The sequence below is a fragment of the Aristolochia californica genome, unplaced genomic scaffold (genome assembly GCF_029961685.1).
Source record: "Aristolochia californica isolate CCGP_79_NKW_82.1479 unplaced genomic scaffold, dmAriCali1.0.hap1 SCAF_10, whole genome shotgun sequence".
Taxonomy (NCBI): domain Eukaryota; kingdom Viridiplantae; phylum Streptophyta; class Magnoliopsida; order Piperales; family Aristolochiaceae; genus Aristolochia; species Aristolochia californica.
In genome coordinates this window covers 893,035-903,453 of record NW_027181771.1, presented here as the reverse complement: position 1 = coordinate 903,453, position 10,419 = coordinate 893,035, and the positions used below count along the sequence as shown (strand labels likewise).

Sequence of the window (10,419 nt, the reverse complement as noted above, 5' to 3'; positions counted from 1 at the left end):
TATAACTTAACTATAAATTATTGATTTAAAATTTTAGTTTTATTAACATATTAAATTTTAAAGAAAGGTAAATATTTTTTAACACAAATTAGAATATATTAGTATATATATTTTATAGATTAAATATTAACTTAATTGTATGGAAAAATTATGTTATAACTTAATATATTATTTTTCACTTCTCTTGTTCTTTGTCCAATTCCCATTTTCAGCGGTTTTGATGCTTTGAGAAGTTGAATGTTATAATGATTACAAAGGGTTCCATGGGCACCAAGTTCCCGTTCCTTATTACTTCCGCCAAGATTCGAACGCAAAACGTGGTGCCCACGACATCCACGCTAGCGCCCCACACTAGTTTGGAAACTAGGTCACCCCTTCCGGGATTCAAACCCGCCCGAAACGTAGTGCTTGGCTCTGATACCATGTCAAACGCCTAACTTATATAACCCAAAAAACCAGTCTGTTGAGTTGTATTGGCTAGGCATAATACAACTCAATAGATCGGTCTACGTTTGACAGAGATAACCAATAAGAACACAATATCAGTTAAGTGCTCATTATTTCTTATTTTTTTCCACTAATTTACTTATTTTCACCATTTAAATTTGTACATAAACTTTATCTATATTCTACAATTAAATAAATTTAAATTATATTTATTTTATTTTATTTTCTCTCCTAATTTTTCTCTTGAAGTAACTAAGGAATGGATGTTACATCATGCCAAGGAGGAGAGGAGAGATATATATTGAAAAAAAATGTATATTAATACATAAATTGTGACTTAATTTTTTGCCTAATCGATCAATAAGAATGATTTAAATTTAAATTAATCGCAAACAAGTTCAAATTGACTTAAACTTGAATTGGCCCCATGGAATTGCCTCCGCCAAACTATGACCATGATCTACACTCTCAATCTTATTCGTAACATTTCCTTGGACACCCTACTAATAAGAAGTTAATTATATACATTTCTTTTAATAAGGTCCTAAATGAAGTATATTTTTTAATGTCATCAACATCAATTATCCTATCAAGAAGTTAAAAATAGGATATATCTGTAGAATTATTTAAATATTTATATAATTTTTTTCTACATAGTAACATATATAAATTGTGAGAATTCCCATGTTTATATTTTTATTTTGTTTTCTTTCACAATTATAAAATTAATTTGAGAATGCACAAATATAAGAAAACAGATAAAAATAGAAAATAATTTTTTTATTATTTTATGATGACAAAATTGTTAGAGAAAATAGTTTTTGGGTAAAATATTTAAAAATATTTATATAATAAAAAAATATTGGTCCCTTATACATCACTTCTATGGGTTTAGGGTTTTATAATTACTAATGTCTACCTTGTAAAAAAAATTATTTCATTTTATCTGGCGATTAAGAAGGGGCCCACTCAATCAACGGCCCAGGTTTTCTGAACAGTCGAGCCAGCAGCGAACGAGCAGGGCAGCACCACAAAGCGGCACAGAGCAGGATCGTCAACGCCATTAAAAGAACAGGAAAACGTCGCTCAGCAATCTGCATTCTCCAATCTGCAACCTGCATCGCTCCCTACGTGCCCATTTGGTCGGAATTTGAGTCCCGGAGGGGAGGGGGTGGGGTCCGCTCCTATATATAGGAAAAAACAGTTGGTCGTAGAAGAAACTCTGCCATATTTTTCCATTTCTACCTCGAACCATCCTTTTCTTGGCCTCTTTCGTTCTCCTCTGGGTTGTGGGCTCCTCTTGCGGATCGGGGTACCGGATGGCGTACCGGAGGAGGCAGCCCTTCTCGAGGGCGTCCACGTTCTCGGTCTCGTCCTCGGAGGAGTTCCGGTCGAATCAGGACGAGTCCACTCCTTCCTCGCTTGCTGCACAGGCCATTAGGGCTTCCTCCGCACGACGGGACTCTTCGCTCTCGTCGGCTTATGGGGAGTCCGCGTACAGGGACTCGAGTCGCCAGAGGTCCTCGCCGTCCAGACAGGTCAGTTTCTTTTTCTGCAAATTTAATTTTCTTTAGTGGGGTACTTTTTTATTTTATTTTATTTTTTTATATCGAGTTTTGGGATTTTGAGGGAGTTCTGGGATGTGGTAATTGTTATCTGGAGTGGTGGGGATTAATGTGAAAAAATATTTAAAAGGAATAATTTGGTTGGGTTTGATTCAAAATGGTGGAGACTGGAATATTGCGAGGACTGTTTTTTTTTTTTTTTTTTTAATATTTAATTTTTAAAGCTGCTTTGAAGACTTTCAGTTATGATTGAACCGTTGTGTTTGCAATGGATTTATTTCTTTCATTTTTAAGGGAAGACTGGTGGTTCGATTTAAATGAATGTCCGACTCATGTTGGGTATCAATGCCTTTCTTAAGAGAACTTCTAAAGTTTTGAATTTTCAAGTTATTGTAATGGTGAAGAATCTCTAAACGATCATTTTCCAAGATGTGAAAGGAAGAATCATTTCTGAGGATGAGGAACGCAAACAAGCACCAAGTGCTAATCATTACGGAGTGTCAAAAGAAATTCTGTGAATCCATGTGATCTCAAGTGTGTAAAGTGGTACTTCGCTGGGTTAAGGATACTTTAACAAATTTGGCAAAACTTTTAGAACGGAAAATTGGAATGTGTGAGGTTCAGTTCGAATTGGGTACATTTGACACTTGCTTGTGAATAAATGGTCTGAATGCTACTACAAGGTATCAGTTGATGGATCGGTAATGGTCATGAATTTGAATTGAAATTTTGGTTGTTAGAGACTAGTTTGGTTTGTTTTGTAAACATTCTGAATTTATTTTTTATAATTTTAGGAGTAGGCTTTATTCCGCTTATTATTGATTTATTGATAATTATCAGCTACCCAATCTTGTGTAAATGTTATGGGTACTTTTTTGTTTTGATGATTTGCTCAGGACTTCATGAATAATCCTTGAGAAAGTTTATTCATTTGAAATTTGACTTGAGGTGACATTTATTATTCCTCAAAAGAAAACTGTTATCTCCTATCTTCCGAGAAAAACATGATGGGTGGAACTGTCCTTTTGCTTGCTGATTTGTTGGTACGAAATTTGGATTGTAGGAGAACTCTACAACATATGAGTATACATCAATGAGAAGCCTGAATGAGTCAAAGTATGGATTCTGGGGAGTTTTGGCTAGAAAAGCCAAATCAATTCTTGAAGACGATAATGTAGCCAAGCAATTTGAAGCCCATAACAGACCTACCAGATCTCAGACGCCTGAGACACCTGCAGGTAGTCAGGTTAGGATTCTCAACTCACCTCAAATTTCTTCCGCTATTCAGATCACATTACAGTTTCTTAGATATTATTTTTATAAAGTATGAATTACAATCCTTGTTTTCCTCTGATTTGCATATTGTCCAACTTGGAACACTTTCTTTGTGTTTGACAACCTTTTCTTAGTTGGTGTAAGGTATATAGGCTGTGGAGGTTATATTATATTTTGGACATATTATGTAAGAATGGAAAGCTTGGTTGGTACTCAGACCTGTTGGCATCTGTTGTATCAGGTGAGCATGCCCGTCTTTTGATGCTGCAGCATTTAGCAGTTTATAGTTGAAGGAAAACATATACTTTTAGTTCCCATGGGCACGGAAGCATATTCTGGACCACTTGGGGACCCTGAATATTTTGGTTAATGATAGAGAGTACATCTATAAACACGACACTGGGGAACTTTATTTAGGTGTCTGCTTTAAATACACTGTAAATATAAGATTTTAGAATAACTATAGGGCTATAAGAAGTGTAAAAACATGATATACACAGTTCTATCTATGTATTGGTTGCACCCATGTTTTGAAGACATGGAAACAAATTTTGTTGGATGTTAAACACTCGAGCAACTCTTGACTGCGTGAAAGGATCAAGACCTGGTCAATGCATTAACGAACAAATATATATAGAAAAAATATAAATTCTTGTGTGTGTCTTCATGCACACTTTTATATAACATAAAATTACTGGAAAAGAGAAAAAATATGTCTAAAATTATGTTGCTAATAATAGGATCTACAATTTATGGTATTATCATTTAAAAAAAAAAACATAGTCACAGATTCTGCATCCAAGCGTTTCAAGCTATAGCTCAAGGAGTAAGGACTCATCAGAAGTTATAGATACTGAGCACAAGAAATACTCATAGGTTATAAAATATTCTGTTTTTGATAGCATACCAATGAAAGATAACATTACAAAAATAGAAACATACAAGTAATAGAGTATTTATTTATTTCAAAATCTGTTAACAGATTATCGTGACAACAGATGAGTGTCAATATAATTAAAAAATACGGAAGTAGAAATTTATTACTTTAGGTTACAAGATTGCTGTGTAAAAGATCATCTGCTAGGCAATTAATATCTTGCTGCATAAATTAATGATGCTAATGAGGTCATGGAGAACCAAGGGAACTTAAAATTTGTTTTATAGTAAGGGAATGGTATGTCCTGGAACATGTTGCATAGATTAAATAGCCACAGCAAATCCTTATGAGGTCAGATAGAATCAAGAAACCTTAAAGTGGCTTTTATTATAGAAATAGGTTGTTCCAATTTTCTGTGTTAACTCCAATAGATTGAATTTTTAACTGAGTTTGTGGAACTCGGTGAGCACAGAAAACAAGTTCTCTACTTCTGCAAAAATAATTAGTTTTTCTCTCTGATACGAGAAAACTCTGGCAAGATTCTCCCTGCCTTCATCAATAATACCCCTTGTGGTGAGACATTCAAGACTTATGATAAGAAGTCTTCCAAGTGTTTAGTGAACCATAGGCTTAATGTAGAGCTATGTACAGAGTTAATGGGTTAAAATCCCTATAATAAACTTGAGTGGGATGTCAACTTAATCAGAAGCTAGGCCTTGTAAAACTGTTAATGAATTTGAGATGCTTTATACCCTGAATTTTTGTTTTCTTTTGCTTTAGTGCTCCTGGGTGAGGAGTTTCTAATGGATTCAACAGAAATGACTGGATTCTCTGGTTTAACTGATTAGTGCATTCTGTTACTTATTTTTTAAAATATGGAGTTTTAAGCTAATTCCATCCGAGAAAAATTCCCAGCCCAGTTTAGCCTGGTTTTATTTGCAAGGATAAAACTTTTTTTATGGCATTGCATCACGTTTGCTTTTGCAAGAGTAAAATTAGTAGAGTGGCAGACTATCCTTTAGTAGCAAATGCTACTTGAATCATTTAGTAACGTCAAGGAAACTTAAAATCATTCAGTGATATAGCCATCATATAGAAAAAGAACATATCTTAGCCCATTACGGGACCAATTAAATGAGATATGATTGTTATTATCCTGGAAAATATCACCATAGATAAGGAAATAATTTATATGCATGTATAGTTTAAAGAATGTTGCGAATTTAAAATTTCTGTCGTCGTTTCTTTTAAGTGTTTGTCTTAGAAAAAATACAACTGAAATAAAAAGCTTGAGTTTTGGTTTCAAAAACAACTTGATACCCTTTTAACTGAAGTGAGTGCCATCAATCTTGGTAGTTATTATGTGGGTTCATTAGATGGTAGTGGATAACCTGTCCTGTTCAACTATAGTCATTTTACCTAAACTTGAAACTTACATGCAGACTCGGTAGGGGTCTGGAAGCTAATAACATCATCTTTAACAATCCTGATACTAAACGTTAAATCTTAGCCTGTCTTAATTCTGCTGCCATTACAACGAATATCTATTACTCACGAAACAATGAAATAGCATTTTAATGTGTTATTTCCTGTTTATAGTATCATGAGTCATATCGATCACCCGAGGGGAGTCAAAAGTCAGAAAGTCCAAAACTTACAAAAGGTCTAGAAGCAATCACATCTTCTCTCAATTATATTGGTGGCACAATGGGAAATGCCTTGGAGGTAAACTTCTTTGAACTGCTTACAGAGCGCTGAGAGTTTATCTTGTTTGCATCTTGAACAGCTAGTGAACTGAAACCATGTCTTGTTTATCAAAAGTACAATCAGTTTTGAATGTTTTCATTTATATGGCCAGTTTCTCTTTGTAAACCTGATATTTTATTCATTTCAAAAAAAAAAAAACCTGATATTTTATTTGAGTACAGTGTGCCCGACGTTTGCCCTTTATTATGAATGATATCATTTTTTTCTTTTCAAATATAAAAAATAAAAATACTTCTGAATATTGGAAAAAAAATTGAAAGGTTATTTTACACTTGAGTGACTTTAATGAAACTATGATGAGGATCGAGTTATGAGTTGAACTTTTGGTTTTACTTCAAGCTAATAGTCGTTGTTCTTAGTTAGGTAGAATCATCGTTTCACTTTGAAAACTTTAAACTTCTAACAAGGTTTTGGTAGTTCTTGATCTTCCATTTTTCTTTTGCAATTTGAGTAAACTGTTCCAGAAAAATTATGCCGTTTCACATTTGAGAAGAATTTTTTTGATAAATTGTATGATTTGAAATTTCCAAATCAACAACTGGATCCTTTGATGTAGTCCAGTGTAGTATCTCTTTCAAATTGTTCCAGAAAAATTATGCTATTTTGCCTCTCTTTTTATATAGGTGCCCCACCGTGCAGCAACCACCCCCTTTGTCATATCTATAGTCTGATAGCCAATGGAGTGAAGGGTGGTGATAGGCATCCCATGTGGTCATTTGATGGTGGGAGGGGGTGGGATCCCCTCTCTTGTCATAGAAAATGCAGAAAGGGACGAGGTTCCCCTGCTGGCAGAGAAGGGGGAAGGAGTGGGCTCCCCTAGATTGGGGGAAGAAGCTTCCTTTAAGCTTAACACTGTTTTTTGTTTTTATTTTGGAATTAACATACTCTGGATCAACCAGCAGTTGGACTTGGGTTCAACTGGACGTGGTCACCTACTGAGTTGGGTTCTAGCCCAACCAACTTAGTTGACCAAACTTTTTTTTGTTTTAGAAGAGTTACTCTATTTACAAGTATGTTAATTTCTTCATTATACATATCATTTTGCCATTTTCTCTACTTCATCATTCAAAATGATAAAAATAAACTAACATCTAAAATTAACATCAAATTATGAATACTTGGGATGAGGAAAATTAGGTCATTCAATTTAAGTTTGATTATTAAATAAAAAATGGTGAGGTTCGTATTCTTTATATTATTATATTTATTTATTTATAATATACATGTGCACATAAATAAACACATGGGCATATAACTATGGACATGCATATTTATAGCCAGAGCCATGTCCTACTTCCTTGCTTTTACTCTTCTCATCTTCGTTTCAACTTGCATAGGTGTATAGGATTTCTTTTGGGTGGACACATGTCTGTGTCCATTGTGCAGAAAAACAAGATTAGCTGTGAGAGATGAAAGCTCAAAATAGTAGTATTTTTATAATAAGCAAGAGGCTGATGTCCTGAAACATGTTTGTTGATGAAGGAATGCATATTTGGAGAGCAAATGTGTCTTGCTTGCTCTCGCCATTATAAGCAGTGGTAAGCAGTGGTCCGCAGTCATAGCCCATATCATTCTATATGAACTGCATTTTAGTCATTAATCTTTCTTATGATTTATATGCTTTGATTGATGTAAATTTTGATGATTTTGCTCAGGGTATTTTAGGAAATCATCTTTCAAAAATCCTTTTTAGGAAAATTTGAAAAACTTCAATGAGGTTGCAGATTGTTAATTGGAATAGATTTGGATATAGAATAGTGGAACTGATGGTCTGAATCAGGATTAGCACTCAATTTTTTCTAAACTAGCTTAGGATCAATGGGGGATCTACCTCTCTATAGTCCTAGTAATGATACTACAATAGCACTTCTCTTACCAGTTGGTTGTCAAAGTTTTTTAAGGGACCTTTTGTTTTTCTTTACTGATAAATTGTTGTCCAACTTCAGGAGGGTATCACAATTGTGGAGAATAGGACTGCTGACATAATCTCAGAGACACGGAAGTTGCAGATGCGCAGAAAAGGAGCAACCGATTTTCCTGTTAACTTGCAACACCATCAGGCTACTGACTTATCCGGTCAACATCAGCCGCAGATGGTGATGCAAGCAGACCAAGAAACTCAACTCAAGGCATCTCGCGACGTAAGGTGGCAAATGTGTAACACTGGATTTCATAGTGAATAGAGATCTTTCTTTGCTTGCCTTGCAGTGGCTCTTTTCTTTTTAACAGATAATTTCCTTTGCATGGGTGACACTAGTGCCTAGGAAATTGGCTTTCAGTCACTTGGACTATCATGGGTGACCTTAAAAGTATTGTGGTTTGTCACTTCAGTATTATGCCAGGAAGAGGCCTATTCAGCTTGGTAAGTACTGAAATTGACAGGGGTTTGATGTTGATTCCTCTAGAATCTGTCTTAGATATGACGATTCATCTGTATATTAGACTAGCTTACAATAATAAGATAAAAATCTATTGGGCTGTCATAGTTAGTGTATTGTACTTTTTTGGGTTATTTAGATACAGACTTCTACCTCTAAGATAGGTGAACATGTGTGATGAAAATGGAAACAGGACAAGGAAAGAAGAAAAGGTGTTCATAATGCCTAATAACTTGAGTTGGTTCCTCTGAATCTGCAACTGGTACTCGTTTACAAGAAACTACCATGGCAGGGGAAAATGTGCAACCTGCTGCTAGTTTTTCTTTCTTCAACCTTCTTCTTACTCTTAGATAAGTGATACTGCTCATCTAGAATCATCTGGTGTGTGAGTAGGTGCCTTGAAAGGCATTAATTTCTGCTTATTTAATTCATTCTCAAGGGAGAGGATAACAAGCAGGCATTGCTGGGAAGACATGAAAATGCTCTGCAGAAGCAAGGAAGTTGCAGAGCTTGTGATCTTAGCAAAGGAATTCACTTAGTTGTATATTAATTTCATTATGCATTTGAGTTCTGTAATAAAAAACATAGCCATTTGAATTTTGGACGTTCTCTTAGAATATGTTTACCCACTTTATTCTTTTAGCTTAAGCCAATTTCTCTAAATGAGATTTCTGTACCACCATTGGTTTGACTTGCAGGTTGCAATGGCTATGGCTGCGAAAGCCAAGCTTCTTTTGCGCGAGTTAAAAACTGTCAAAGCTGACATGGCTTTTGCAAAAGAGCGATGTGCACAGCTGGAGGAAGAGAATAGGATCCTTCGTGAGAGTCATGATAAGGGAGATACTCCTGAAGATGATGATTTGGTATTATTTGTTTCTTTCCTGTTCATCAAATGCTTGTTTATATACCAAAGTTGCTTGATACATCTAAAATCACTTTATAGAATCCTAGCATGAAAGAGAGAATCTGAGACTGAAATGGATGCTATTGTTTTTTAATTTTGCTGACTGTGAGTTATTTTTTCAGATACGTCTCCAACTTGAAACACTGTTGGCTGAGAAAGCTCGTCTAGCAGGCGAGAACTCCATCTATGCCCGTGAGAATCGTTTTCTTCGAGAGATAGTCGAGTATCACCAGCTCACAATGCAAGATGTCGTGTATGTGGACGAAGGGCATGAAGAGGTGTCTGAAGTTTATCCTATTCCAATGCCTACGGTTCTTGTAGATGTTTGTCCCATTGTACCCACCACTCCTCCGGGTGTTGAGATTCCTTCCCCTGCTTCGAGTTCTGGTGCCCCACCATGTCATGCAGCTCTGGATTCTCGACCAGTCTCTACACCTTCTTCACCCCCAGATACTGACATAGCCCTTCCTCATGGAACACCTCCTATGGCAACCTCGTGTGAAGACCTCAAAAGGCAAAACTCAACCTCCTCTGCCTGAATCAAGCGTTGCTCGAATTTGTGTTAGCCGCATGGTTCTCATCTGTTAAGACTCTGCTGGGTGTTGAGATTCCTTCCCCTGCTTCTAGCTTTGGTGCCTCTCCAAGTCATGCTGGTCTGGATTCTTGACCTGTTCCTACACCTTCACCCCAGCTACAGACCTCCCCCTTGTGCGAAGATGGGCAAAACTCAACCTCGTCTGCTTGAATCAAATCAAGTCGAATTTGTGCTTGCTGCATGGTGCTCATCAGTAACATTATTTTTTTTTATTTTTGGGTTGCTTGTTTGTTTCAAGGCCTGCTCTTCTCTTTGCTTTATTCCTTTTTTTGTGGTTTTTCGGTGGGCTGTTATTTAATATAATCTATCTGCATCAGCCAATGATCTATTCCAAGTAATTGAATGTCTTCTGCCTACATGAAAAGGCCATTCATGAAACGGAAATAGGGGAAGACTGCTAAATCCTCAAAACCGTGAAGAATATCACAAACCCGGAGACTTACACCAGATTGTTTCATAGAAAGCAAGTGGGCAAAATGCGAACTCAGGAACCTTGTTCTCTAGTTTGAATCTAGAAATGGCCAAGATTCGACTGTTTGCTCATTTATAGAGATGTCAAGATGTGCCAATTTGATTTTCAGTTGCTTGGATCCATTCTGCATAAGATTCAA

At 36.0% G+C, this 10,419-nt stretch overlaps 1 protein-coding gene across 3 annotated transcripts; it reads left to right on the top strand.

Moving 5' to 3' along the window:
* Positions 1-1,567: 1,567 nt before the first annotated feature.
* LOC137966113 (uncharacterized) lies at positions 1,568-10,129 on the top strand. Of its 3 annotated transcripts, XM_068812609.1 has the most exons (7): positions 1,568-1,985; positions 3,076-3,258; positions 5,764-5,889; positions 7,878-8,072; positions 8,189-8,293; positions 9,008-9,172; positions 9,336-10,129. In XM_068812609.1, exons 1-7 carry the CDS (start codon positions 1,767-1,769, stop codon positions 9,750-9,752), a joined length of 1,410 nt encoding a protein of 469 aa, XP_068668710.1. In that variant the 5' UTR covers positions 1,568-1,766; the 3' UTR covers positions 9,753-10,129. The 3 variants fall into 3 exon arrangements, with proteins under 3 accessions (XP_068668710.1, XP_068668726.1, XP_068668718.1); XM_068812625.1 differs by lacking the exon at positions 5,764-5,889; XM_068812617.1 differs by lacking the exon at positions 8,189-8,293.
* The last annotated feature ends 290 nt before the right edge of the window (positions 10,130-10,419 follow it).

Coding starts and splice junctions, on each gene's coding strand:
- LOC137966113 (XM_068812609.1), top strand. CDS start 1,767: ATGGCGTACCGGAGGAGGCAGCCCTTCTCGAGGGCGTCCACGTTCTCG. Junction 3,259..5,763: donor AGACACCTGCAGGTAGTCAG/GTTAGGATTCTC, acceptor TCCTGTTTATAG/TATCATGAGTCATATCGATC. Junction 9,173..9,335: donor CTCCTGAAGATGATGATTTG/GTATTATTTGTT, acceptor TTATTTTTTCAG/ATACGTCTCCAACTTGAAAC.